Source organism: Dermochelys coriacea, chromosome 23 (genome assembly GCF_009764565.3).
Source record: "Dermochelys coriacea isolate rDerCor1 chromosome 23, rDerCor1.pri.v4, whole genome shotgun sequence".
NCBI classification, from domain to species: Eukaryota; Metazoa; Chordata; order Testudines; family Dermochelyidae; genus Dermochelys; species Dermochelys coriacea.
In genome coordinates, this window is record NC_050090.1 from 15,524,684 (window position 1) to 15,552,418 (window position 27,735).

Below are 27,735 nucleotides of genomic sequence, written 5' to 3' on the forward strand. Positions count from 1 at the left end.
GGAGGGGAGGGGCGGGGCTGACTCAGGCCCAGGATCCTGCCACTCGCTTGGCCAGCTGTGGCGAGAGGGCGTGGCCAGGCAGGGATCCTGCCACTCCCTTGGCCAGCTGTGGCGAGAGGGCGTGGCCAGGCAGGGATCCTGCCACTCCCTTGGCCAGCGGTGGAGAGAGGGCGTGGCCAGGAGGGAGCCTGCCAGTTGATTGGCCAACAACTAAGGGGCGTGGCTTGAGGAAGCGTCTCAGTTCGGAGAGGTGGGAGGGAGCAGGTTTTACAACATGCCTTATGATCCGATTGGTCGGGGGGCGCGCGACCTGCTCGGCCCCTGATTGGCGAGGGGGCAGGGCCTGAGGCGGAAGCGGCTCGACTGTGATTGGCTGGAGGTGGGGCCGGGGGCGTCTCATGGCGGCTTCCGCGTGGTCCGAGCGGGTCCAGGAGCTGCTGAAGCGGATGAACAATTTCCACGAGCACGGTGCGGGGGCGGGGCCTAGCGGGGAGGGGCGGGCGGGGGGTGGAGGGCGCGTAGCCATGGTAACCGGCTCCTAAAAGCAGCGCCTGCTGCAAGCGGCCGACACGAAATGAGGCCCCGGCCGAGGTGAGCGAGGGGGAAAATGTCAGCCGACAAACAATGCCGCCTACGGGCCTTTAATTCTTAAAGGGGAAGGAGGGGAATGGAAAATGAACCGACAAAAAATAACAATTACTGCCCTTTAATTCTTAAAGGTGCGGCTGTGACGAGCGAATTGAACCGACAGAAACGAATGGTCTGTTGTTATTAAAGGGGTGGGGCGGGGAAGGAATTCGCCGACGGGAATGGCGGGGACTCACTCACGTGCTTCACTACTTAAAGGGGCAGGGCGGGAATTCAGTCGCCAGAGAGGGAGTGAAATTAAAGGAATGAGCCATTCGCTCCTTAAAGGCGCAGGGCGGGGAGCTGGGAGACTTGGGGCCCCCTTTAACTGTTAAAGGGGCAGGATTTAGTGGAAGGAGGGGACCACAGAGCTAATTAAAGGGACAGGTGGGGGGGCTCAGTGGAGCAGGGGGCTCTAGCCACAGGGAGCAGGTGGGGGCGCCATGCTGTGGGAGAACTGGGGGGAGGCACAGTCCTATAGAGGAGTTTGGGGGGCACTGAACTGCAGGATGAATCTGGGGGGCTCAGTGCTGCAGGGGAGGCTCAGGGGTGCTGTGGGGGGGCTCAGGAAAGCAGGGGGGCTCTGAGCCACAGGAAGCAGGCAGGGGGCTCAAGGGGGAGCACTGAGCTGCAGGGCGTCCGCGTGGGGGGTCTGACCGTGGCCCTCTCCCCAGGCTCATCCCGGGACCAGTGCCTGCCCTTCCTGGTGGCGGGGCAGCGCGTGGGCTCTGTGCCCGCCCTGGTTGCCCAGCGGCTCCAGGGCTACCCAGCTGTGTTCACCGTGTGCCCCGAGCCCAGGCGTGTCAAGCTCCACCCACAGCTGGCGTCCCATGAGCAGCGCACGGCCGCCATGGGGCAGGTGCTCACGGAGTTGCGGGACCTGGGGGCTTTCCCCTGCCTGTGTGAATGGAGAGACGAGGTGAGGCCCCGTGCCCAACCCCCTGGGGGCGAGTGGAGGGACTCCTGGGTTCCATCCTGGCTCTGGGAGGGGAGGGATGTCTAGTGATTAGAGCCCCAGGGGGCGGGTCAGGGATCCAGGACTCCTGGGTTCTCTCACCTGGCCCCCTTGTCCTTGCAGCACTATGAGGTGATGCCCCGGTTCTGCGACCCGCCTCTCTTCAGCATGGAGCGCGTGGCCACCGGTGAGTCCTGCTGGGTGGGAGTAGTGGGAGGAGGCCTGTGGGGCACAGTGGGGGAAGGGAGAGGGGATGATAGTGGGGGTGTGGAATGGGGTGGGCAGGGCAGACAGGAGGGGGGGTGGAGTGGGGAGGGGAAGAGTTGGGTGGCAGAGTGACGGTCTGGGGTTGCTCCTACTCCCCCAGGGTGGGGAAATCCAACGCCCCTGACTGACCCTCCCTCCCCTCCTCAGCACTGCTGGGGGTTCGCTGCTACGGCACCCACCTGAACGGCTACACCTGGCACGGGGGCTGCCCCTGCATGTGGCTGGGCCGCCGCGCCCCCACCAAGCCCACCTACCCCGGCCGGCTGGACAACCTGGTGAGGGGGTCACCGCAGGGGAGGGGCACGGCTCTAGCAGCGGGGGAGGGGGCAAGGAATCTCCCGCTCCCCCATAGCAGGGAGATGGTTCTGACACAGCTGGCTGCACCCATGGGTCTGACCTGGTGGGAGTAGTGTGCGTGTGTGTGTGGGGGGGGCCTCTGGTTCTGCCCCTGGCAGAGTATTGTGTGTGTGGGGGTGGGGGGGTGCATGGGTCTGACCTGGGGGAGGTACCACACTGGAGAGGTCCAGGGGGGAGGTACCACACATGCAGGGCACCATTGTCTCTCTCTGCTGTCCCGCAGGCGGCAGGGGGCAGCGCGGCGGGGCTGGGGGTGATGGAGACGCTGGTGAAGGAGTGCCAGGAGGAGGCCTGCATCCCTCCCACGCTGGCAGCGCAGGCACGGCCCGTGGGCACCATCAGGTAACTCAGTGGGGGGTCACTCCCTCTAGCCCCTCCCCCTTCCTCTCTTCTCTGACTCACCCCAGCTCCTGGATCTGCCAGGTCAGCGTCACCCTGTGGCCAGGAAGGGGAAACGTATCTGCAGGGTGCTGAGCCCAGCTCCATAGGGGCAGCGGGGGGGAACCAGGCAGGGTCCAATTGGGCACCGCTCCCCCACCAACTGACCCCACCAACTGACCTGGAGCTGCCCGAGGACTTCGAGCCCCACGTGGGCGACGGCGAAATGCAGGAGTTTTACCTGTGGGGCCTAGACGAGGTGAGCAGTGGGCAGGGGGGAGCTCGCTCTCCCCTGGCAGTCAGGGCCGGGGGGGGCAGGGCAGGGGGCACTCACCCCTGGCAGTCACGGAGAGGTGCTGGGGGGGCAGGGCAGGGGGCACTGTCCCCTTGCAGTCAGGGCTGGGGGGGGGTGTAGGGCAGGGGGAGCTCTCCCTTGGCAGTCAGGGCCGGGTGCTGGGGGAGCTCTCCCTTGGCCGTCAGGGCCAGGAGCTGGGGGGGCAGGGCAGGGGGCACTCTCCTTTTGCAGTCAGAGCCGGGGAGTGGCATAGAGTGTGGGGCTGGACAAGGGGCTCTCTCCCCGGGCAGTCAGGGCCGGGTGGGGGCAGGGCAGGAGGCTTATCACATTTTTTAGGGAGCCCCGGCCACTCCCCAGCTGCTCCGCCCCAGAGGTGGCTGCCGCTCAGTGGAAGGCCACCCGCCCACAGCTGCTCTTGCCCACACAGGTGAAAAACGCCATCGCGTCAGGAGACTTCAAACCCAACTGTGCGCTGGTCGCCCTGGATTTCCTCATCTGGCACAGCCACATCCAGCCCCACCACGGTGAGGACAGAGCCCTGGGCTTGGCTCCGTGGGCCTGGGGGGCGGGAGTGAGGGGCACTGGCAGGGCTGGGGCAGCGGGTGGAGTCCAGGGCTGGGCAAGCAGGGGGCAGCGAGTTGGGAGTGAAGGGCTTCCACCAGCCTCAGCCCCTGTTCTTCCCCCAGAGCCCAACTATGCCGAGCTGGTCGAGGGGCTGCACCGGACCCTGTGAGAAGTCGCCGCACGTCTCCACTTCTGCTGCCCCCACGACAACGGCGCCAGGACACAGGGCCCAACCCTTCTCCACCGCACCCCCCGGCACCAGCCTGAATAAAGCCTCCCCTCAGCTGCTGTGTGCACCTGGTTCTGGGGGGGCCACAGCTCACCCACCGCAGGCACCTGTCCTCTCCAGCAGGGGGCGACAGGGACCCACACGGCGCAGGGCCCCTCCCCTCCAGCAAGGGGCGACAGGGACCCACACGGCGCAGGGCCCCTCCCCTCCGGCAGGGGGCGACAGGGACCCACACGGCGCAGGGCCCCTCCCCTCCGGCAGGGGGCGACAGGGACCCACACGGCGCAGGGCCCCTCCCCTCCGGCAGGGGGCGACAGGGACACAGTCATTTTTCTCCTTTAATTAAAAAAAAGTTCATAGGCCCCCCCGCAGGGGGAGGCTCCGGGGCAGGGCCTCACTCAGCCTCATTGAAGCGGGTCAGCATGGTCTTGTGCAGCGTCTCGCGGTACGACTCGACGGCCGAGACCCCGTAGGAGCTGCCACGGGCACCCAGGCCGGAGCCGCGCACTCGGGTCTGTGCCTGGGGAGGGGGAGACCTGGTGAGATCAGGGACCTGCCCCTCGGAACCACCCCCAGCCCCTGCCCCCCCAGGGGCCGCAGGGCTCCCTGCTCGCCCTGCCCCCAGTACCTCAATGGGGGTCACGATGCCTTGCTTCTTGCGGCCCAGCCCACTGCCCTCCTTCCAGCCCATGGCCTGCAGCATGCGGCTCCCAATGTTATCGCTGCCCAGCCCGTCCCGCGTCGGCTGCTCAAAGTCTCTGCAGGGAGAGCAAAGGGTCAAAGGCCGACACACCTGATACCGACAGCCCATGAGGGGGTGGGGACGCAGCCACCTCTGGGGCAGGGCAGCTGGGAACAGCCCCACACATGGCCACTCGCGCACTGCTGCGATGCAGCCACCTCTGGGGTGGGGCAGCTGGAGAACAACCACACATAACACTGCATGGGGACAGCTCGATCAGCGCTCAGATGCAGCCCCTCTGGGGAGGGGCGCTCCTGCAGGGCAGAGCTGCGCCCAGAGTGGGCGGGGCAGCATGGCGGGGGGGCTTACACAGTGGCAGGCATCACAGTGGAGTACTTCCTCTTCTTGGGCTCCGGGGGCTCGGGGACGCCGTACTTCTCCCTGCGCTCAGCCGCGCGGTCCCGGTACTTCATCTGCCGGGGGAGAGCCCGTTAGAGTGAAGGCCAGCCCCCAGCTCCACCCCCCCACTGTGCCCCCCAAACCCTCCCTGGAGTCAGCATGCCTCCCAGCCCCACTGCGCCCCCCAACCCCTGCCTGGAGTCAGCGTGCCTCCCAGCCCCACTGCGCCCCCCAACCCCTGCCTGGAGTCAGCGCACTGCCCCAGCCCCTAGCCTCACCCCCACACTGTGCCCCCCAACCCCACCCTGGAGTCAGAGCACCTCCCCAAGCCCCCTGCATTCCTCCTTCTCCACTGTCCTGGTGCAGCATGGCCCGCCCATTATCCCATCCGTGCCCCCGGCTATACCCCGCCATGCCGGCCCCCCTGCCCTGGGGGCCCACAGCCCAGCCGCCTGCCCACCTCCATGTCATTCTTCTCCAACGCCTCCAGCTCCTGCTCAGACAGGTGGGCGCGGCGGTGAATCTCCAGGTTTTGCTGCAATGAAAGGAGAAGGTAGGTAGGGAAACTCCCGTTGCCCCCCGGGAGGGGGGGAGCTGAATTGGGGCTGGCACCCCCTCTAGGGAAAAGGTCCTGGGCCCCATTCCCCACCCCGAGGAAGGATGGGAGTCAGCGCCCCCTGGAGGGGAAGAGTCCTGTGCCCCATTCCCCACTCCCTGCCCCAGGCTGGATGGGATCCGGCACCCCCTGGAGGGGCCAAGCCCCATGACACCCCCCCTCACACCTTGTGCAGCCCGGAGAGCTGCTGGTGGCGGATCAGCGCCTCCTTGCTGGGGAACTGCCGGCGGCAGAGCAGACAGGCCAGTTTGTGCCAGTCCGTGAGTTTCTCCTCCCGGTCGGACGTCCGCTCCGGCTCCTCCTCGCTGTCACTCTCCCCACTGTACGCGGCCACCAGCCCCCGTGGCGGGCTCTGGGGAGAAACTGCGCTGTGGGGCCAGCTGGGCAGGCAGGCCCCTCACCACTACATGCCATGCCCTCCCCGAGCCAGGAGAGAACCCAGGAGTCCTGGCTCCCAGCCCGCCCCTGCACTACCCACTGGATGCCACTCCCCTCCCAGAGCCAGGGATGGAACCCAGGAGTCCTGGCTCCCACCTGCCCCTGCTCTAACCCACTGGACCCCACTCTCCTCCCGGAGCCGGGGATGGAATCCAGGAGTCCTGGCTCCCAGCCCGCCCCTGCTGTAACCCAGTGGACCCCACACCTCTCCCGGAGCCGGGGATGGAACCCAGGAGTCCTGGCTCCCAGCCCGCCCCTGCTCTAACCCACCGGACCCCACTCTCCTCCCGGAACCGGGGATGGAACCCAGGAGTCCTGGCTCCCAGCCTGCCCCTGCTGTAACCCACCGGACCCCACACCTCTCCCGGAGCTGGGAGGGGACCCAGGCCTCCTGCAGCACAGGGCACTTACCAGCCTGTCATCGCTGGCCAGCTTGGACAGATCCATGGGCGTGTGCTGCCTCTCTGCCAGTGCCCCCTAGGGGAGAAGCACAGTGGTTGAAATCAGCCAGGGGCCCTGGCAGGTTCACCCCACATCCACCTCCCTCGTTGGACCCCATGCTTCATGTGGGGGCGTCAGGGGCAGGGCGGGGTTGGGGGCGGCAAGGGCCTGCCCGGCCAGCCTAGAGCCTCGGCTCTTCGAGGAGGAGGCAGGGTCGCGCAGCTCAGCGCTGGGGGGCCCGGCTCCAGGACCTGTGGGCATGGGGGGATGGGAAGGGCTCTGGGGCGCCTGGCAGGGCCAGGCTTTTCCCCCATGCTGGCCCTACCTTCTTCTCCAGGATGGCGTAGCCGGCGTCGGCCGTGGCCGACTCGCGCCTCTCGTCCTCCCGCAGCGAGCTGATCGGCTGGAAGCTGTTCTTGAAGTTCTCCTTCTGTTTGTTGAGGCTGCGGGCCCAGCGCTCCATGTCCTTGGCAATCTGTGGGGGGCAGGGGGCCATCAGTGATGCGCTGACCCCATGTTGGGGGGCAGGGAGGGAAGCTCATAGAGAGGCTGCAGGATTCTCCTTCACTTTCTGTCCCAAGCTTCTGATGCTGGTCCCCAGCTGCCCCACCCCAGAGCTGGCTGCATCTCAGCGCTGAGCAAGCCATTCCCACGCGTGTTCCCAGCCACCTCACACCAGAGCTGGCTCTATCTCAGCACCGGACGAGTTATCCCCATGTGGCGTTACATGCAGCTGTTCCCCAGCTGTCCTGCCCCAGAGGTGGCTGCATCTTGCCAGTGAAGGTTGGGCTGGCAACACCTCTTGTGCATCTAGAGCACAAGTGCTTAACAGGCTGGACAGAAAAGGGGATCATGCAGCTCCCTCTGGGGTGGGGACAACCTCTGCTGAGCAGCAGGTGGGGAGAGGCAGCGCAGGAGAGGCCCTGTCCTACCCAGACACCTGAGGGGGCCAGGGCACAGCGCTCCCAGGGGGCAGGCAGCACCCACCTGTTGAGCTGTTTTAGTCTTGTGTTTCTCCTTCTTCTCCTTGCCCTCCTTGCCGCTGCCCCCAGAGCCCTCCTTGTGGGCGTCGGCGCCCTGGTCAGAGGCCGGCACGTAAGTCCTGCGCTCGCCGTCCCAGTACAGGTACTGCTGGCTCTGTGCATTGTAGTAGTACTGTGGGGCCGGACAGATGGGGGGGCATCAGGCGCTGCAGGCTGTGTCCCCCCTCCCCCCGTCCGCACCCTCCCCCCCGGCTGCATCCCCCCCAGCTCACCTGGGAGTTGGGGTCGTAATAGAGACCGGTCAGCGGGTCGTAGTAATAGCCGGAGGTTTCGTCATACTGGTAGGTGGATACGTCTGGGACGGCTGGGGGGGCACAGCAGGGCTCAGCTGGGGGGGGCCCCTGGAGAGGTCCGATATCCCAGCCCCCCAACAGCGCCCCTAAAGCAGAGTTACCCCCTCCCAACATAGCACATCCTCCCCGACAGCCCCCACATCCCCCCACACCACAGCCTTCCAACCCCCTCCCCTGCCCAATGTGGCATCCCCTCCAGAGCCCCACACATCCCCCCACTGTGGCGCACGCACATCCACCCGGAGCCGCCACATTGGCCCCCATGAAGCATGGCCCTCCAACCCCCCAGAGATCCCCCTAGTGTAGCACAGCCCCACTCAGCCCCTACAAGGCCCCTCCCCCCGATGCACCCCCCAGCCCCCCACTCACGGTACTGGCTGTAGGGCTCCTGCGGTGGGGGGGTGGGCAGGGGCAGGCCGGTGCTGGGCGCAGGGAGGGCGGCGCTGCTCTGCTGGGCTGGGCTCGGCGTCTCCGGCTTCAGCACGGCCGGGGACACGATGGTGTAGGGCTGGCTCTGCGGCAGGAGGGCAGGCAGTGTGGAGGCTGCTGGGAGAGCCCCCCGACCCAGAGCAGGTTGGGGACACCCTGGGGAGAAACCCCTCTCACAGCCCTGCGCAGACCCCCAACCCAGAGCAGGGAGGAGAGACCCCCCCCATACAGGCCCCGCTGCCCCCAAGCACAGAGGAGAGACCCCACCCCTGCCACCCACTACAGCCCCCGAGCAGGGAGGGCAGACCCCCTCCCTGAGGCCAGGCCGACAGCCCTACCTGGGCAGTGGCAGCAGTGCCCGGTGTGGTGCCTGCAGTCTCGGCCCCACTGGGCGGCTGGTACACGACGGGCACGGCGGTGGTCTGGGCGGCGTGGGGGAAGCTCTGGAGGACGGGCAGCGGGTCGACACCCGGCACGCCAGGCTCTAGGGTTGGCTCCACCCCTGTGAGGGCAAGGGAGAGTGAGGGTGAGGGGAGGCCCCCAGAGACCCACAGCCCAGGCTGGAGCCATTCAGGACTCCTGGGTTCTCTCCCCGGCTCCAGGAGGGGAGGGGAGGCTAGTGGTTAGAGCTTGGGGGGCTGGGAGCCAGGACCCCAAGACACTCCAAAGCTTCTAAGTGAAAGCAGGGAGAGAACCCCACAGAACCCCATGGCGGGGGTAAGAGGCTGCCACAAGTCAACCTGACCACGACAGGGGATCCAACCCCTGCCCCCTCCCAGCCCCCAGGCGGTGGAAGGGTAGCGCCAGGGGCCGGCCCCGTGCCCGCTCTCACCTGTGGCGGCGGCCTCCCCGTTGGCGCCGGGCTGGGCCGGGGAGCCCTTCAGGTAGGCGTGGGAGTAGAGGGCCGGCTCCGCGCCGTACACCTCCTCCTGCTGGTAGTAGGCATAGTCGGCTGGCTGCTCCTCCGAGGCTGCCCAGGCCCCCTCACTGCCCTGTGATGCCTGGGGGCAGAGGGCAGGGTGAGGGGAGTGGAGGGCACCCCCAGCTCCCACCCCTCATCTGCCGTGGGGGCAGGGACCCAGCCAGCAGAGCACCTCCAGTACAGTGCCAGGCATGGGGGCATCCCGCCAGCCAGCCCCATCCAGGCCGGAGCCACATCGTCCACACCCCCGCAGCAGGGAATCTGGGGGGTTAACACCCCTGCAACAGGGAGTTCCAGGGATTAACACCCCCTCACACGCCCCTGCAACAGGGAGTTCCAGGGATTAATGCCCCCTCACTCGCCCCTGCAACTGGGAGTTCCAGGGATTAACGCCCCCTCACACGCCCCGATCTGCCCCACACCCGCACAGGCAAGTTACTCAGAAGGCCCCGGGCAGGGCAGGGTTACCTGGGAGATGGCCCACTGGGCCGCAGCGATCGCAGTGCTGGCGACAGAGGCGGCGCTGATTCGGTTACTGTCGGAGGAGCCCATGTCCCTGTGGGGATGGGGGAGGGGGGAAGGGACCTGTCAGTATATGGGATTGGGTGGGGCCCCCCATCCCCCGCCCCGCCCGCCCCTGCACTCACCGCTTGGAGCCCTTGGCAAACTCCACGTTGATGGTCTTGCCGTCAATGTGCAGCGGGGGGTGGAGGGCCTGCAGGATCTGCAACAGCTGGGCTGCCTCCTGGGGGGGCAGATGGAGTGAGAGGGGCCCAGACCCCCACAGGCCTCTCCAGCCACACAGCCCCACCCCGCTTCCCTCCCAGTGCCGGGGAGAGCACCCAAGAGTCCCGGCCCCCGGCCCCCCTCCCAGCGCCGGCAGAGCCCGGGGGCCCTGGCCGCTCACCACGATGGTAGCCAGCTGGATGAAGGCGAAGCCGCGGTTGAGCTGGGTCTGCTTGTCTTTGATGACGCGGACGTTGGAGGCGGACAGCACCGCGTAGGGCGCCAGGGCCGCCAGGATCGACTCCAGGGTGCTGTGCGGGTTCAGGTTCCGCAGGATGATGGCTGGGAGGTGGAGGGGGGGCAGCGTGAGGAGGGACTGGACACCCTTCCCCCCCCGGCCCTGCCCAACAGGCCGCCCCCCCAGAAGGTCCCACCCACCGGCAGCAGCCAGGCTCCACCCCCTTAGAGCCAACCGGCTAGGCTCCACCCCCTTGGGGCCAACCCACTGCCAGTCAGGCTCCAGCCCCCACCAGGCCCCACCCTCTTACAGCCCACACCCCATCAGCCAGACACCCCCACTTAGAACCCGCCCCGCATTGGTCAGCCCCGAACAATTCCTCCCAAGTACCCTCCATCCACTCCACTCCACCCCACTCACCTGGGCACCAGTCCCACTGCCTGCTCACCCCACGTCTACTCCGCCACCCGATACCCGCTCCTGGCAACCGGAGGGCTCCCTGCCCCCCGCCCTGCCCCCTGCTGCCCCCACCCCCCACTCACTGTCGTTGGCATTCTCAGCACAGGGCTCCGACACCTGGGCCAGGGGCTGTGTTGCTGACAGCACCGAGGCCTGGTAAGGCTGCGGCAGGGGCAGCAGGCCTTGACTCAGCTCCCGGCCCGACAGCGCCACCAGCTGGTCTAGCCGACTCCCTGGGGGCAGCTTCTGCTCGGCCTCTGGATGGGGCAGAAAGCATGTATTAACCTGCGGGACTCCCCGCTGCAGGGTCTGATGGGGTGGAAGGAATAGCTCAGCCAGGGCGTTAACCCGTGCACTCCCTGCTGCAGGGTCAGATGCGGGGCTAAAACCAGCACTGTTTCTAGCTCACCTGATTTGGGAACGCCACATTTAAAGCATTTCTCCCTTCGTTTGAAATTCTGCACTCCACACTGCAACAGGAATTAACAAGAGACTCTTAATGGAGAGAACCCTCTGCTGAGGCCCCTGCCATGCTCAGCCCTGACTGCCCCCTGCCCAGTTCCCTGCCCCTCTCCCCGCAGCACAGAGCCCCCCAGTGCCCAGCCCTGACTGCCAGGGGAGAGTGTCCCCTGCCCGGCCCCTGGCCCCACTCCCTGCAGCACACTGCCCCTTAGCTCAGTGGCCATCACCCTGGGATCACAACCCCACTCCTGTACCTTGCTGCAGAGCCAGTCCTCATTGATCTTGGGCTTGGGGTCGCTGTAGTGCATGGAGACTTTCTGGCCCAGGATGCTGAGGGAGTGCTACCGGGGGAAAGGCAGAGTGGTGAGCGCCGGCGGGTGGCGGGGGGCACCCGTCACTGCCTCAGCAGAGAGAGAGAGAGAGATTTAAACCCTTCTGCTGAACGGATGAGGGAGGGAGGGGAGGGAGGGAGGGAGGGAAGGGCCGCAGGCCCGGAGAGGTTTGGGTCTCGGCTACATGGCTACCACAAAGCTAACCTGTGCCGGCCCAGCGTTTGGGGCTGCCGGCACGGCCGGCTCCGAGCTACCAACGGCTGCTAGGATGGAGGGAGTGGATGAGAGAGAGAGAGCGAGAGAGAGAGAGAAAGAAAGAAAGAAAGAGAGGGCAGCCATGATCCAAGACACCCGCGCGGCACAACACCTGACACCGCTGGGAACCACCGCTGCGTGCCCTGCTAGCCAGCGGCTCCTCCGGCAACCTCGGCACAGCCCCCACCCACCCCCCTCGGCCTATCTGCTCTGCCTAAGGCCCTGCCGGGGCCTCATCCGACGGCCTCTCGCCGCGCTGCCTCGACCCTCTCCTGCGCTGCGCCCCACCGCCCCACCCCGCAAAGCACAGCATCTCGACCCCGCGTGGCGGCTCCCACTGGGGACGCCCGCCACGCACTCGGTCCGGCTAGCAGAGGAACGGAGCCGCACAGGTCGAGGGGCGTTGTGAAAGCCAGTTCCAATCCACCAGCTGGCCAGGGAGACCAAGATCTCAGGGCTATGGGGCCCTGGAGGCTGGTCTGACAGGTGCTCGCTCTTCTGCCGGGGGGCCTCCTCCGTGTCCGGCAGGCACAGGCTTAACGAAAGCTGATGCCGGGCGCCCTCCCTGCCCTAGCTCCTGGCCCTGGCACTGCCACGGGAAAGCTCATAGCCTGGCCCCCCATGGGAGACTGGGAATGGAGTGACCCGCTGGAGGCTGGGAGGGGGGCCAGGTGCCAGTGTCGGGGCCCTGCGGCACGAAAAGGGGCTGATGCCATCACTCAACATCCACTTCTGCCATGCACTACGTCGCTCTGCCTTCCAGAGCAGGACACAGAACCCAGGAGTCCTGGCACCCATCATTGCTGCTCTAACCATTACACAACACTCCCCTTGCAGAGCCACAGAGAGAACCCAGGAGTCCTGGCTCCCAGCCTCCCCTGCTCTAACCACTAGCCCCCACTCCCTGCCCAAAGCCAGGCAAAGAACACGTGTCCTCATTTCCAGCCACCCACCAGAACATGCTTGTCAGAGACACGGAGAGAACCCAGGAGTCCCGGCTCCTGGTCCCCATGTTCTAAACACTCTCCCTCCCAGGGCTGGGAAGAGAACCCAGGAGTCCTGGCTCTCAGTCCCCCCCCACTCTAACTACTAGACCCCGCTCCCCTCCCAGAGCCGGGGAGAGAACCCAGATGCTCTGGCTCTAAGCCCTAGTGAATCCTTAAGGGGGTTGGGGGGTGATGCTTTCCCTGAGGGGCTGGAGCAGGCCCAGGCGTGTGGGTCAGGCAGTAACAGGAGCAGTACTTGTGGGGGTCAAGTGCGGCAAAGCAACCTGATTGGCTTCCATCCATCGGGTAGCGTCCTGCAAGTGATTAAACTCGACGAAGGCGAAGCCGCGGCTCTGACCTGGAGGACAGCATTCAGATACAGACGCAGTGTGTTAGTCAACAGATCCAGCCAACATCACGCACCCTCTCGCTGCACCCCCTGGGGCGGGGCCGGGGGCGCGGAGGGGGAACCCGGCCTGGACACGGGGTGGGGGGCAAGGGCAGGGGAAGCATCAGCCACGCAGCCAAGGGGCTGCTAGCACAATAGAGCTCCAGAGTCCTGGCTCCCAGCGCCCCCCCCAACCACTAGACCCCACTCCCCTCCCAAAGCCCAGGAGAGAACCCAGAAGTCCTGGCAGCTGGACAAGCTTCCTCTCCACTTGCTCATGCTGCCTCCCCAGAGCATCGCTCTCCCATAGGGAGAACAGGCTCCAGCCCCCTGCCCTGCCGCTCAGTGTCCTAGGACCCGGCTCTGGTCACAGGCACCCCTAGCATCATGCTGGAGTACTGGTGTGAGCACAGTCTGCCAGGGCAGAGCGCCCCCTGCAGAGCTTCCTGCCCCATAGCAGGGCGCCCCCCAGCGCCCGGCCCTAAGTGCCAGAGTGAGCACCCCCTATAAAGCCCCCTACCCCATAACACAGCCCTGACGGCCAGGGGAGAGCCCCCAGGCCTGCAGCACAGCCAGTGCCCGGCCCTGTCTGCCAGGGGAGAGCACCCCCTGCCCAGCCTCCCCGCTCCCATCCAGGTTTCCCAGTGAAGCATAGGTTTTGCTCTGTCCCATTGCACAGATCCCCTTTGCCTTTAGCTCGGCCTGGCTGAGGGTTCCCAAGCTAGGGGGCTGGGAGTAAGGACTCCAGTGGGGGTAATCATCAGTGCCTGCCCCCCCTACCCCCACCTTCGCTGAGCTACGTGGGACAAACACAGTGGGCCCAACCCCCAGACGAGACCCCCTGGGCTGGATTATTGGCTGCCAGCACAGCGCCAAGGCTCCAGATCCCACCATGCAGTGCTCCCAGCACTGGGCAAATGCATGCTTGGAAACATCTCTGCAGGGGGCTGTGCCTTGAGCTGGCAGGAGGAACCTCGGAAAGTAGGGTTCCTCTCCACAGCGCCCCTGTGAGGCCTGGCACAACACAGGACTAATGCGGAGAAAAAAATATAAATATATACACACCCTGTTTTGGAAGGAGAGAGAACACTGGCTGTGTGTGAGTAAGTGAGTGTGCAACACACACCAAGGAAATACCTACGAGACAACAGCCAACTCACCTGTTCAGCCCAGCCCATCCTGGCCACGCGCTCCCCAGAAAGGCTGGCCCAATGCCGGCATTCCCTAGCGCTGGCTCACTCTGGGAGGAGAAGCAGGCCGCAGCAGAATCCAGCCGCGGCCTCTAGCACAGCTCCAATCCGGCCAGGGTTCACGCCCAGCAAGGAGAGGGCAAGAGGGGCACGCGCCCGGCCGTGGATTCCTCTGCGCTCTCCAAGGACAGGGAGAGAGAGCAGCGAGCGCAGGATCTGCGTGCAGACTGACCGAACCGGCCCTGCTCTGCACGGACCCACAGGCAAGGGACTGGTACCAGCCAAAAGCCTGCTGCGGGTTGGGAAGTCGGCTGCACCAGGGCCTGGGTAGTTTCTGCCAGCGAGAGAGACACACCAACCGCGCGCGCCACAGGGGAAACCGCCGTGGGCTCTTAGCCAGAAAGGGGGGGCAGGAGGCAGAACTGTGAACAGGAGCTCACCTGAGGCTTTGTTCCGCATCAGTCGCACCTCGCGGGGCTGGATCCCGTGAGCCTGCAGCTGGGCCCGGATCTGCAGGGGGAGCACACATGGAAGGGACACAGTCAGCACCGTCCACCTCCAGGGTATGGACCAGGGGAAACTGAGGTAGAAGGCGCCACTTTCATGTGAGATCATGCAACGGATCCATGGAAAAGCAGCTCCCAGCACCCTCCCTCCCCACAACCACTAGACCCTGCTCTCCTCCCAGAGCCCGGGAAAAAAACCCAGGCGTTCTGGTTCCCAGCCCCACCCCACCCAGACCTACGTCGTTCTCGGAGGCGGACTGGGGCAGCATCCTCAGCATGACGATGCTGCTGGCCTTCTGCTCCTCCTCTGGCTCGGGCCGGTAGTCCTGGTCGCGGTAGTCCCCATCACCGGGGTAACCCAGGGGCTCGGTGGGGCTGTCCCGCTTGCGCTGAGTCTCCGACCCTGAGGAGGCCTCGTAGGAATCCTGGCGGGAGAGGATGGGGTCAGGGGAGCCCGGCACTTGCGTCCCGTCCCCACCCCCAGCAGAGAGGCCCACCCAGCCCCACAAGACTACAGCCCCTGGGTCTGGAGCCCACCTCGGCGCTCTGCTCTTCGGATGAGTCATACTCATTAGCGGCCTCGTGGCTGCTGAAGTCGCGGGGGTACGAGCGGTAATCCATGTCCCGGTAGTCATGGTCTCGCTGGGTCCGCCCATCCATGCTGTCGTCCTGGGACCGGTCAGCAGCGCCATATCGGCCCGTCCGGTCCCCACGGCCACCTCTGGAGGGAACGAGGGGTGTAGGTTCAGCACCGCTGGCTGCCAGGGCAGAGCACCCCCTCCTGGGCCTCCGTCCTGCTCCGCGCCCAGCCCTGCCTGCCAGGGGAAAGTGCCCCCAGCCCTGCTCCCCACAGCACTGCGCCCCTCAGTGCCTGGCCCTGAGTGCCATGGGAGAGCACCCCCTGCCCAGCCCCCTGCCCCACAGCACAGCGCCCCCCCAGCAGCCCTAGCCCTCCAGGTACAGGGGCGCACGGGCCCATTGGCATGGGGAGATAGTACCTCCGTTCATACTCCATTTCCTCCTGCAGCGGGTCAGTGCTTTGAAACAGGCCAGGCTCTTCGGTGGGCACTCACCACACAGCACTGCCACCAACCGTGTCCACGAGCCCTGGAGGCAGAGAGAGCGGGGGGGAGGGGGTGTTAGCATGGCCATCCACAGGGCAGGGGGAACGAAACCCATGAAATCAACCAAGTAGTGCCAGACAGATGGCATCGGGGCTAAGCGAGGATCTTGACACAGCCCCTGCTAGCCCAGCGCTGGGCTCCCCCACAGCTCTGCCAGAGTCCCTCACTCCCGACCTGCAGCCCCCTACCAGCCCAGTTCTGGGCTCCCCACCAGCCCTGCCAGTGTCCCTCACTCCCGATCTGCAGCCCCCTGCTTGCCCAGTCCTGCCACTGCCTCTCAATCCGAACTCATGGCTATGCCAATCCTGGTCTCCCATATACATATGTGAAAGAAGAAAATCTAGTTGTTGGTTGGGTTTTTTTGGCATGGAGGGGGAGGGGAGGTTGGGAGCCCGGACTCCTGGGTTTTCTCCACAGCTCTGGGAGGGGAGCGGGGTCTAGTGGGTCAGAGATGCGGGGAGTGGGAGTCAGGAATCAATGCTCCAGTCGCAGCTCCGTCACCCACTTTCCCTTTGACTCTCAGCATGGCCCTTCCCCTCCCTGGCCTCTTCTCCCTGGCAGGAGCCGGCCTGAGGAACTAACGATCCCATTAGCACTTTTGGCCAGGGCACTGCTGTGGGAGCTCCAGCTCAGCTGCCTATCCAGCCGCCGAGGCCTAGATCCTTCCCAGGAACCCATTCCACGGGAATGGCCTGCACACCGGGCTCCTAGAAGTAAGTATTCCCTGAAGCCTCTGGCTGGATTAAAATGCAGGAATGGTACCTGAACCCCCCCACACCAGCCTTAGCAGCTCAGAATTCATCCCTCAGTCTGGTTCCATGCAGGAGACAGGTCACATCCCAGGCAAATAGTTCAGAGCACTAATATCTCACAGCAGTAGCAACAGGAAAAGACCAGAGTAAGACTTTCTGCGAGACTTCGCCGTACAGAGTTTCCTGAGTTATTTTAACTTTAAACAATGCGACACACCAAAATGAAGTTCTAAAAATAAATAAATGGCACCATGATCCAACCAAAGAGGTAGGACGCCAGCTACATCCCGGCTTTCTCACTCACTATCAAACCAGATTAGATCGTGTTCCAACAGGTGGCCAGCTGACCAACTTCCCAAACCTAACGAGCACAGGATGCATGCAATCCCAGAGTAACACACACAATTCTTCCCTTAGCAGCAAGTAACATAAGGGTAGCAACCAGCCAGTCCCATTGCCCTGGGGCTGGATCCGACCCAGCAACCCCAAGAGGGGAAAGGCCCCACCCCTCTTGAGCCAGCTTTGCAACCATGCTGCCCCACACAACATAGGCTGCGATTTATTTAATTCATCCCAGCAAGTAGCAGTAGCGAGCTCTGAACTGTAGACTCAGCCCCCCCAGGCTACAGATTCTACCTTCACTGCACACCTGCGAACTTGCTGGGCTCTTGGGCAGTGAGAGGAGGAGTCCGATTGGGTGGGGGAGGGCACTAACCAAGCTCCACCCACAACCCCAAAACATCCCCCCCACGCAGATTGATTCCTCCAGGGCCTGGATTGCTTTGCCCTGAGCTACATACAGGGGCTGGTCTCCTCATGTGCCAACAGTCGTTATTGATTATTTCTATTGCAGGAATCCTGAGACGATGCCCACGTCCCTCTGCAACTAGCCTGAAGGTCGGGTATCATTGCACTGACCATGGTGTGGCACATACACACAGCTCCTCTTCTCAGCATGCGCACACACACACCCTGGGTACCCGGCTCTCTACACCCTGCTTGCCAATATACAGCCCAGCTGGAGGTCTCTGTTGCAAGATACAAAGCCTGCCTGTCTACCCAAGATCAACTCTCTTCCACCGATGCCGTGAAACGGTCACAACTGATACTGAGGGGGCAGGAACCTATGGAACTGGCTCAGAACCCTGCCAAGCAGTTCGAATCTGCGGTTTGATTACCCACTCGGACTGCTGCAGGCTCGCTGCCTTTCCAACCAAATGAGCCGTGCTTTCTGGAGCTGAGCGCAGGTTGCCAGGGATGAAGCTGGACAGAAAGTGGGAGTCTCTCTTCCCCTCAGCTCCAAGCCTGCAACACCGACCCACTTTCCTGCTGAGATCACGCTGACAAGGTATCCCCGCAAAGGGGGGTCCCAGCTGTGCTGTGGGTGAGGCTGCCTGCAAGCACCTCTGAACTCCAGGTTGTTCATTTCTCTAGGCCTCAGTTCCTCCTTTGCCGAACAAGCTGTTGAACCCTGCAGCAGCCGGGAGAGGATAAAGCTACCAGAGTTTCCCAGGTCTGAGCCAGCACGGGACAGAGGACAATGGAGATCCCACCAAACCAGGTGTGACAAAGCAGGAATTTGATGCCTATGTGTGCCTCAGTTTCTCTCCATACTTTGCACTGCTACCCAGTGGGGGGTGAAAGGGTTAACACATTGCTCTTGGATCAGAGCTAGAAACATGTATCATGTAAGAGCCTGGAGTAGAATGAAGGGGTCTGGACTGGTTGAAACTGACCCATATCCAGAGCAGGACCAGTGGGGGTGCCAGCCCACTGTCTAAAAACTGGGGCATAGCACCGATCCTGGAGCTTCATGACACCAGGCCCTTCTGCTGATGTATGAATCCCAGGGAGATGAAGCCAACAGCCTGGGGTCACACAGGGAGACAAAACGCAGAGCCTGTGAAACTCATTGCCATAAGGTGACACTGAGGCAGGATTAAAATCCAGGGTGGGGCAATTCTAACAAGTCTTCAGAACTGAAAAGCAAGCCCCCCACACAAGCCGACCTCTTGTGAATGGTGGCTAAGAGGAGACAAGTCATCCCATCACAATTCCTTGCCCCTTTTCCCCAGCAGCATCTGGTACTGGCCCCTGACAGAGACAGGATATGGGGGAACTGGAGGGGAGGGAACATGGTGTAGGGAGCATCCTCCCCTAGGCACCTGTCTCTGCTCCCCCTCCAGGCCTGACTAAACCCCGGTTCTGCACTGACCTGCCACCTAACCTCAACCAAGCCAACCCTCTCAGCGCCTCCACAGCCCTTCCCAGACTTTCCCCTGCCTAGCTAGCGGGCAGGAGCCGTCTGTACAGCGCCCGGCACGGCGGGGGACCCCCAACCCCGGGCAGGGTCTGCGCAGCACCCAGCACGATGGGGGAGAGGGAGCCCCCAACCCCTGTCTAGACTCCACCCTCTGCTGGCCCTAGCGTGACCAGATCGGGGTATTTTTTATCCAGAGTCCAGCTGCCCACTTGGCCGGCCACTCCCCGCCAGGGTGGGCCCGCACCTCCTCGTCGCTCCCCTCACCGGCCTCACCCACCAGCCGCCTTCCCCCTCTTCGGGGCTCCCCCCAAACCCCTCGCCTCTCCCCCACCCGCGAAACCGCCAAGCCAGGACCCCTCCCCATTCCCAGACCCTCCCCCCCAACTCAAGCCACAACCCTCACTCCAGACTCCCCCTGCCCCCCGGCTCCTCCCCTAGACCCCCCCACATGCTCCTCCTCCTTCCCCAACACCCTCCCCACAGGCTCCCCCAGCCCAGCCTCCCCTCCCCTCTCTGCCAGCTCCCCAGGCCACGCCCCCGCCCCACAAGCTCCTCCCCCAAAGCCCCCCACAATGCTCCCCAGGCCACGCCCCTCCCCCTGGCCCCCAGACCACGCACCCCTCCCCCCACAGAGTCCCGAGGACAAGCCCCACCCCTACCCCCGCGCTCCCCCCCCGGACCCGAGGCGGCGCTGACCTGGGCCGCGGGAGGCCGCTGGCCGGGCCGGACACTCCTCGCGCGCGCGAGCGCCCGCCCGCCCCCCGCCCGACAAGCAAGATGGCGGCGGCGCCAGCAGCCGAGTCCCGTCGACTCCCGGCGGCGGAGAACGTGGCCACGCCCCCCGCGCGCCAGCTCCCACCTCACCCCGCGCGCCCATTGGCCGGGGCGCCCCAATCCCATTGGCCGGGAAACCTGCCGCTCCGCGCGCGCCGGATGGGTGGGACCGCGTCAAGTCGCTCCCACAGGCGCTCGCGGCACCGCCCGGAGCCCCATTGAAGACCCGCCTCCACTGGTAGGGGATTGGTTGGACTGTGAGACGGCCCGCCTCTGCTGGCAGATGAATGGTGGGTGGGCATAAGGCCGTGCGCCGATCATTGGTACTGTTGCAGGGCCCGCCTCTGCTCGTAAGAGATTGGTGAAAGGGCGGAGAGTCCATTTCTGCTCACAAGCGATTGGTGCATCCTCCCACTAGTCCCGCCTCCAGGTCATGACCCTATAGAATGACTCACGGCTCACTGTCATGATGTCATATAACGTCACGACGTGACGACTAAGTTTGTGTCATCAGTGTGCGGTGGGCAGTGACGTCATCACAGCGAGTTGTCAGGGTGTGTGGCAATAGCATCAGATGGCGTCACGGGATCTAGTTGTGATGTCATCCTGGGGGCAACCCTTCTTCGGGGGCCTCCAGCGCCTCGGTGACGTCATCCACACGCGACAGGCACCTCACTGCACCCCCGGGTAGGAGCCGGACACTGAGCAGGGGCTCTGGGAAAACATGGAGGGGAAACCCGAATATTGCCCAGGGGAAATATGGGAGCGCTGTGGGAGCCCTTTATAGGGGATGGATATGGTTCAGTCCAGAAATGGGGCAAGATGGTACACTCTGGGGGGCCGGTACAGATATGGATATGGATGGATATGATGCAGTCCAGGGGGGCGGGGGGAGGGTGCAATGGTACAGTCCCAGTAGGATATGGTACAGTCTGGGGGGCGCGGCGGGAAGGCTATGGTACAACCCGCGAAGACCGGTAGTTAACCCCGCGCCTACTTCAGCCCCGGTCTCTTTGTGGCGCGCATTGCCGGCGCGAGATCCCTCCCAGGGCGGGGTTTCCGGTTCCGCGCGCCGCTAGTGTCCTAGGCCCCCACCCCCAGGGGGTATGATGGCGGCGCTGGGCCGGTGCGCGCGGCGCTTGCTGCTTCTGCGGGGCTCCCCGGCGCGCGGGGCTCGCGCGGGCTCCGGCCCGGGGGGCGGGGCCGCGGCTGCCGTTGTGACCTCGCCCCCCGCCGCGCGGGCCCCGCGCCAGCAGCAGCACGAGGAGGAGGAGGGGGACATGGTGGTGGCGCTGCGCAAGGTCAGGGGGGGCGGGGAGCTGAGGGGCACGTAGGGGGAGGGGGCAGGGTTGTGGGGCGGGAGGTGGGGGGCAGATTGCGTGGGGCGGAGGGCGCCTTGGGGGGGGCAGTGGGGGGAGCTGGGAGAGCTCGGGGGGCAGGGTTGTGGGGCAGGGAATTGCAGAGGGAGGTGGGGGGCTGGAGGGGGCCTGGGGAAGGGGGCAGTGGGGGGAGCTGGGAGAGCTCAGGGGGCAGGGTTGTGGGGCGGGGAGGTGGGGGGCAGATTGCCTGGAGCGGGGGCGCCTGGGGGTGGGGGGAGCTGGGAGAGCTCGGGGGGGCAGGGTTGTGGGGTGGGGAGGTGGAAGACAGATTGCATGGGGCCGGAGTGCATTTGGGGGGGCAGGGCCGGACAGGTGGCATGAGGATGGGGAGAGCATTGGAGGGGCTGGGGGGTAGGTGGGATTTGGGGGGGGCTGTAATTCAGGTTCTAGCCTAGGAGACCCCCAGGATTCAATTCCTGGCTTGCAGCAGTCTCCTTGCATGATCTTGGGCCTGTCTGTGCCTCAGTTTCCCATCTGTATGGTTGGGGGGCAAGGATTGTGAGGTGTGAGGATACTATGGGGGGGAGCCAGATAAATACCCTGGAGCTGGGGAGCCAGTGGGGGCTGAGGGAGGGTTGGGGCAGCAGCTGAGAGGCGGGGTGGCAGGCTGGGGAGCTGGGGAGCTGGGGAAGGGGCTGTGGGGCAGAGCTGGGGTGCAGGTGGGGAGGAGGAGGACTGGGATGGGTTGCGGGGGCAGCTGGTGGAGAGGAGCGGTAGGGATCACCTGGGAGCGCCATGGGATTTGATATTGGGATTAAGGGGTGAGACCAAGGAGCGCTTAGGGTGCGTCCTTCCCTTAGCATCAGCCGTGCTGGGCGGCCCCTGGCTGAGGCCCCACGCGCTTGGCACGTCAGACCCAGGGCAATAGGAGCCCCATGCTGCTGCAGCCTGGGGTGCGAGGCCTCGAGCAAGGGGAGGCCGGGATCCAGGACTCCTGGGTTCTCTCCCCAGCTCTGACTGTTAAGCGGGGCTGCCTGGTCTCCTTTAGTGCCACCTCGGACAATGTCACATGTGGGTAACACTGCCTCTGAAAGGGGATGTGCATGGATCCGCCTGACGGCTGCCCCACAGCACAGCGCCCCCCAGCCCTGACAGCCAGGGGAGAATGCTGCCCACCCCACTCCCTGCAGCACAGCGCCCCACACTGCCATACTGGGGCTGGCACTCGGTCACAGCCTCATGAGAGTCCCCAGGAGCTCTGCCTGTGTGAGCAGCCCCTGGCTCCCAGCCTCGCCTGGCTCAGACAGCTGTGCCCGCTGCCAGGATCCCCAGGCCTGGCGCCACATCCTCCCTGCCAGCCCCCGTCCTCGCCCAGGAGGCCACTGGGAGTTCAGTGTGTCTGCCTCATCGACTTCAGTGCCTATACCCGCGGCTGCTGTTCCCAGGCTGACCGCAGCGGGAGCTCGGTGTCTGGGCTTCACTTCTGGGAGGGGAGTGTGGTCTAGTGGTTAGAGCAGTGGGGGCTGGGAGCCAGGATGCCTGGGTTCTCTCCTTGGCTCTGGGAGGGGAGTGGGGTCCAATGGTTAGAGCGGGGGGGGACCTGGAGCCAGAGTCCTCATCCCTCCTTCAGCCTCTAGCCTGTATCTCCCTTGCCCATGGAAGGGCTGGGCTCAGCCCCCACACAGCAGCTGCACTCCCTCCCCCCTGACCCAGTTTCCCTGTTTAAATTCCCACCCCCAGCCCATAATCCCTGTGTGACTGGCACTATGTGGGTCACAGGCAGCACCTGGCGTAGGTGCCAGTTGCCAGCCAGCCCTGGCCGGGGGAGCTGGTACCAGCGCCCTTTGTCTGCTGGGATTGGGTGGGCGGGGGGGGCACATTCTCTCCTTTTTCCCTGCCATTCACCTGGGAACTGCTAGGCCTGTCTCAGGGCTCGCATCTCTGCCTGGCAGCCAGGACTCCTGGGTTCTCGCCCCAGCTCTGGGAGGGGAGTGGGGTTTAGTGGGTTAGTGCAGGAGGGTGGGGAGCTGCCCAGGGACTGTGCCTCTCCCCTCGTTGGAGCAGGCTTTGGCAGGCTGGTGCCTGTGCAGGGGTCAATCCTCGGCTCCCACAGGGTTTTGGGGGGGCTTCAGCTCCCCAGGTACCTGCCCCCCCTTCTCTCCAATGGTGGGGCCATGCTGTCTGCTGCCTGGAGCTTGGGGGACGTGCCCCGGCCCAGCGTGTTCAACTCCAGGCAGAGAACCTGCCTGCCTCTGCAGACAGCCTCCACAGCAGGGGGTGCAGCATGGTGCTGGGCGGGCTGTCCCCTGTGTGGTGTTCTGCGCAGCTGTTCCCCAGCTTCCCCGCCCCAGAGGTGGCTGCCTCTCAGCACCAGGGAGAGAGAGCAAGCGCGCTGGAGGACAGAGGAAGGCAGCCGTGGTGACTCTCGTGCGCTGCTGCAGCTGTGAATCAAGCTGTCCTTGATGTGCTAATGGGCCTCCCCCCGAGCTGGGAACCAGGCTGTCGTTGCACCTCCAGGCTCCCCCCTTCCCCAGCTGGATTATATTAAACCCAGCTCCTGGTCTCAGCCGGGCCCCTCCCAATCCAGCTGGCACCTTCCGAGCCTTACCCTTGTATCCGGGGTCTGATCGCCCTGTGTGGATCTTATGGCTTTCCTGGGTCGGGGGAGAACCTAGGAGTCCAGGCTCCCAGCCCCTCCCTGGCTCTAACTACTAGACCCCACTCCCCTCCCTGCACCATTGTCCTGCCTGCTGGAGCTGTGGGTTTGTGCCCCCACTCCCTTTCTCCAACTTGGATGTTAATCCGCTTGTGAGCAGCCGGGGGAATCCAGCTGCTGTCTGCAAAGAGGGGGGGAAGGGACGGTGGGGAGGGCAGGCAGGAGCAGTTGCGGGACCTAGGGGGTGACCCCGCTGGTTCTACCTCCTAGCAGAAACGACACAGCTGTGCCAGCGTGAGGGGGTTCCAGCGGGACTCTGAGGACTGGTAGCTAGGTGCTGAGCACCAGGACAGAGGGACTGGCTGGATTAGTTCCTGCCCAGCGTTGACATGCAGCCATCTCTGGGGCAGGTCAGCTGGGAAACAGCCACACGTAATGCAGCCCAGGGACGACTCGCCCGGCATGGAGATGCAGCCATCTCTGAGGCAGGGCAGCCAGGCCCCATCTCCCTCCCTGCAGTGTGGCTGGAATGTCAGTGACAGCCCTGGGGGGTGCAGCTCCCCTGCTTCCTTGCTGTGGAGCCAAGAGGGATGGGGGGGATGGCAGGGCGCCCCCTCCCTAGCAAGGGGTGGGGCGGTGTCATGGGGGATGGCTGACAACAATGGGGATAATTAGCTCCTGCTCCCGGTACGTCAAGAATGCCTCCCCCGCATGCCCAGCACTGCCTGCCACCCTCCACTCCACCCCCTGGCACATGACCCCCCCCACAGCTTTGAGGGGGGACCAGCCCTCTACAGAGGTAGAGCTGGCCTGTGCGGGGGGGCGCACCATGGGGCACTCTCCCCAGCACTCACAGCTGGGCGCTGGGGGGTGCTGTCCCCTGGCAGTCCGGGCCAGGCATGGGGCAGCATCGTGCTATGGGGAGCAGAAGTTCCCCTGCAGTCGTCGCCAGCGACTCCTCTTCCGATCTTCAATGATTATGCTGTGTTATGTGTAGCTGTTCCCCAACTGCCCTGCCCCAGAGCTGGCTGCATCTCAGTGCCGGCACGAGCTGTCCTTGTACGGCGTTATGTGCAGTTGTTCCCCAGCTGCCGCTCCCCCCCCCAAGCATTCCCTCACCCCTGTTTTTCTGCACCCTGCCCTTCCCTGGAGCTCTCTCTGCTCATCACTGTCTCTGCTCAGCAGCTGGCTGGGGGGGGGTGGAGTTGTGGCAGCTGGCGGGGTGTGAACGGGGAGGAGGCGTGGTGACCTGCTTCCCGCCTGACTCATTCCAGCTAGAGAGTGGGCGAGGGAACACGAGGCAAAGGCAGGCATCCCGGAGCAGGGCTCCAGCCCTGCAGTGCTCCCCTCCCAGGGCCAGGGAGAGAACCCAGGAGTCCTGGCTCCCAGCCCCCCCACACCCACTAGGCCCCACTCCCCTCTTGAAATTGGGGAGAGAACCCAGGAGTCCTGGCTCCCTACGCTCCTCCCCAGCCCCGCTTTGGAACTGGGTGTGAGGCCAATGTAGGACCTCCACCAGCTGGGTGGTTCCTGGTCTGAGCCCCCCTACCCCTCCCCACCCCGTAGCCAGCCATGCACCTCTCCTACAGCTGGCTGTGTGTCCCCCACCATCCCCTTCGTCTGCTGACACAACTTCTGGACCCCCTGCACACTCTTCCCCCCCCCCCACAGCTACCTGTCTCTACAGGCACCTCTCCCGGCCAGCTGGCTGTGTGACCCACTCCCTGCTCCTCCCCCTGGTTTGACCAGCTGACATTCTCCCAAGGGGGGAAACTGAGTCATGTAGAGCTGGTGAGAGTCAACTGCTCAAACAGTCCTGCCTCCCAGCCCCCCTGATGGTTCCAGGCAGGGTTGCTGGGGGCGCGAGGGATCTGGTGGCTATTGGGGTGGGGCCAGGTGCAGGCAGGTGCCAGATCATGGGAATTGCCAGTGCGGACAGATTGGGGGTGGGGGGCTGTGGCACTGGAGCTGGGGGGTGGGGTGCAGTGACAGGGGGGTCACAGAAAGAGGCAATAGAGTGGGGCTCTGGGGGTGTCACAGCTGCTATGGGAGGGTCGCAGGCACGGACAGTTGAGCACCAGATAGGGAGACCCCCGAGGGGTTGGGGGGGTCAGAGAGGGAGACTAGATTGGGGGGGGAATCTGAGGGGTGGGGGGCTGTCAGGTCAGGGGGCAGCAAGGGAAGGGGAAGGCGATTCCCCTGGGAAGTTGCGAGTGCCCTGAGTGCTTGGGGGGGGGGGCGGCATGGGTAGGCTGACCCCTCTCTGCCCCCCAGAACCCTGACTACCATGGCTTCGATGCGGACCCCGTGGTGGACGTGTGGAACATGCGTCTGGCCTTCTTCTTTGGGATCTCCCTCTGCATCGTGGTGGGCTCCACCTTCCTGCACTACCTGCCGGACCACGGGTGAGTGGGGGGCGCAGGGCAGGACCCCGGGGCCCCACAGCACCTGCCCCAAGAACAGGGGTGTCTTAGAACCAGACCCCAGTTGGAAGAACAGCAGGAGAGGGGGCTAGTGGTTAGAGCAAGGGGGTCTGGGAGCCAGGACTCCTGGGTTCTCTCCCTGGCTCTCGGAGGGGAGTAGGGGCTGGTAGGTTAGAACAGAGGGGTCTGGGAGCCAGGACTCCTGGGTTCTCTGAGGGGCAGGGCTCGTTACACGGCTGGGCCACAGGAGCTCTCGGCTTTGCAAGCAGACATGAGCAGCAGCAGCATAAGTTGCTTTTCTTCCGCTGGCTCCATGTGCGTCAGCAGCCCCCCCTTCCCCCCACACATCAGAGCATCTGGCCCCCCTCCGCCCTTTGCCTGCCAGCTCCGACATGGGGCTATCTATATCACAGGGCTAAATATACTGCCGTGGCTGTCAGGCAGGCAGGCAGGCAAGAGCCGCCTGGCTCCCCTGCGCTCCCACACCCTGAGCTTGCCCCAGTACCCCACTGTGGCACTAGGGGGCGCTGTGCTGCGGGGCAGGGGGCTGGGTTGGGGGATGCTGTCCCCTGGCAGTCAGGGCAGGTGCTATGGGATGCAGGGGGCTCGCAAGGCCATGAAGCCTTGTATTCTGGCCGAATCCCTGTGGATCTAGTGGTTGGAGCGGTGGGGGCTGGGAGCCAGGACTCCTCGGTTCTCTCCCTGGCTCTGGGAGAGGAGTGGGGTCTGGTGGTTAGAGCGGGGGGGGGCGCCTGGGAGCCAGGACTGACTCCTCCATCTCCCAGCTGTGCTGATGGCGCATGTCCTCACTGGGGGAGTGGGGGGTCCTGTATCTGGAGGGCGGGGGCCAGGAAATCAGTGCCACAAATGTCTCGAGCCCCTCAGCTAGGCTGGGAGGAGCCTGGGCTGGGCCCATCGCCCGTGGGCTTAGCGAGCGGCTGCCCGGGCTGGGAACTGAGCTGATTCCTCACGTCAGCTGATTCCTCACGGGTGAGTTCTCGCCCGCTCTGTCCAGCTCCCGGCGCGGAGAGCGATACACAGCCCAGCTTTGCTAGGGCCCCCAGTGCTGACCCTCAGCTCCTCTGCTAGCCCAGCCCTGAGCTCCCCCCAGCCCTGCCGGTGCCCCTCACTCCCGACCCGCAGCCCCCTGCTAGCCCAGCCCTGGGCTCCCCCCAGCCCTGCCGGTGCCCCTCACTCCCAACCCGCAGCTCCTGCTCGCCCACCCCCCTTAGTTTCTGTATCTCTGTTCTTGGTGCTGAATCTGACTTTGCCCCCCCCCCCAGCCTTGCTGGGTGTGTGCTCCTGCCCCCATGGATGGGGGAACGCGGCTGCCCCACACACATACTTGATTGGGGGGCTGCCGGATGGCTCTGTGCTGGGGCCGCTCCCGCCAGCCGCCCCGTGGGCTGCCAGGTTATTTCAGGTGCCGATCCAGTGCCTTGGCCCTGCCCTCACCTCTGCCCGCCTCCAGCCGGGCTCCTGGGGCCTTGGCGTGGGAGTTGCATGGGGGTGGGGAATGGGGCAGGGGGTGCTGGACCCCAGTTCTCACCCCCTCTCTCCCCAGCATGCGGAAGTGGGCGCGCCGGGAGGCCGAGCGGACGGTGAAGGAGCGGGAGCGGCTGGGACTGCCCATCCTGGACTCCAATTACTTCGACCCCAGCAAGCTGGTGCTGCCGGACGAGGAGTGAGGGGGGCTGAGCCAACGCCCCCTGGCCCCCCCGGGGCTGTGTGAATAAACCTGCTGAGCCACCTCGCCCTGCCTCCGTCTGTCTATGGGACAGGGAGGGAGGGGGCTTGTGGGGGGACAGGGGAGCCAGGACTCCTGGGTTCCATCCCCAGCCCGGTGACTGTGGCTGGCCCTGGTGGGGGGCTCTAACCTGCGCGGGCTCAGATCCAGGCGGCCCAAGTTCTGGCTCTAGCCATGTGCCCTCTGCCATGGGCGCAGCT

General features: G+C 64.9%; 3 protein-coding genes across 4 annotated transcripts; 2 read left to right on the top strand and 1 right to left on the bottom strand.

Annotated features, from left to right (window-relative positions):
* Positions 1-11: 11 nt before the first annotated feature.
* Positions 12-3,783, top strand: LOC119847003 (nudix hydrolase 24, chloroplastic-like). The gene is made up of 8 exons (XM_038381352.2): positions 12-468; positions 1,302-1,546; positions 1,706-1,769; positions 1,997-2,124; positions 2,430-2,548; positions 2,630-2,843; positions 3,307-3,403; positions 3,566-3,783. Exons 1-8 carry the CDS (start codon positions 399-401, stop codon positions 3,610-3,612), a joined length of 984 nt encoding a protein of 327 aa, XP_038237280.1. The 5' UTR covers positions 12-398; the 3' UTR covers positions 3,613-3,783.
* Positions 3,784-3,992: 209 nt separating this feature from the next.
* On the bottom strand, positions 3,993-19,462 carry RBM10 (RNA binding motif protein 10). Of its 2 annotated transcripts, none has more exons than XM_038381272.2 (24): positions 19,313-19,462; positions 15,476-15,584; positions 15,015-15,198; positions 14,717-14,902; positions 14,412-14,481; positions 12,678-12,751; positions 11,075-11,161; positions 10,768-10,828; positions 10,442-10,615; positions 9,843-10,003; positions 9,583-9,680; positions 9,404-9,491; positions 8,846-9,014; positions 8,352-8,515; positions 7,954-8,098; positions 7,504-7,595; positions 7,236-7,403; positions 6,574-6,723; positions 6,219-6,284; positions 5,536-5,721; positions 5,214-5,288; positions 4,724-4,827; positions 4,301-4,430; positions 3,993-4,192 (listed from the first exon to the last, which is right to left on the bottom strand). In XM_038381272.2, exons 2-24 carry the CDS (start codon positions 15,490-15,492, stop codon positions 4,067-4,069), a joined length of 2,775 nt encoding a protein of 924 aa, XP_038237200.1. In that variant the 5' UTR covers positions 15,493-15,584; positions 19,313-19,462; the 3' UTR covers positions 3,993-4,066. The 2 variants fall into 2 exon arrangements, with proteins under 2 accessions (XP_038237200.1, XP_038237201.1); XM_038381273.2 differs by lacking the exon at positions 19,313-19,462 and adding an exon at positions 16,364-18,844.
* On the top strand, positions 19,394-27,539 carry NDUFB11 (NADH:ubiquinone oxidoreductase subunit B11). Its single transcript, XM_043501599.1, is given in 4 exon segments — positions 19,394-19,603; positions 19,605-19,670; positions 25,637-25,770; positions 27,353-27,539. Coding segments are annotated over 4 exon segments (534 nt in total). The 3' UTR covers positions 27,477-27,539.
* The last annotated feature ends 196 nt before the right edge of the window (positions 27,540-27,735 follow it).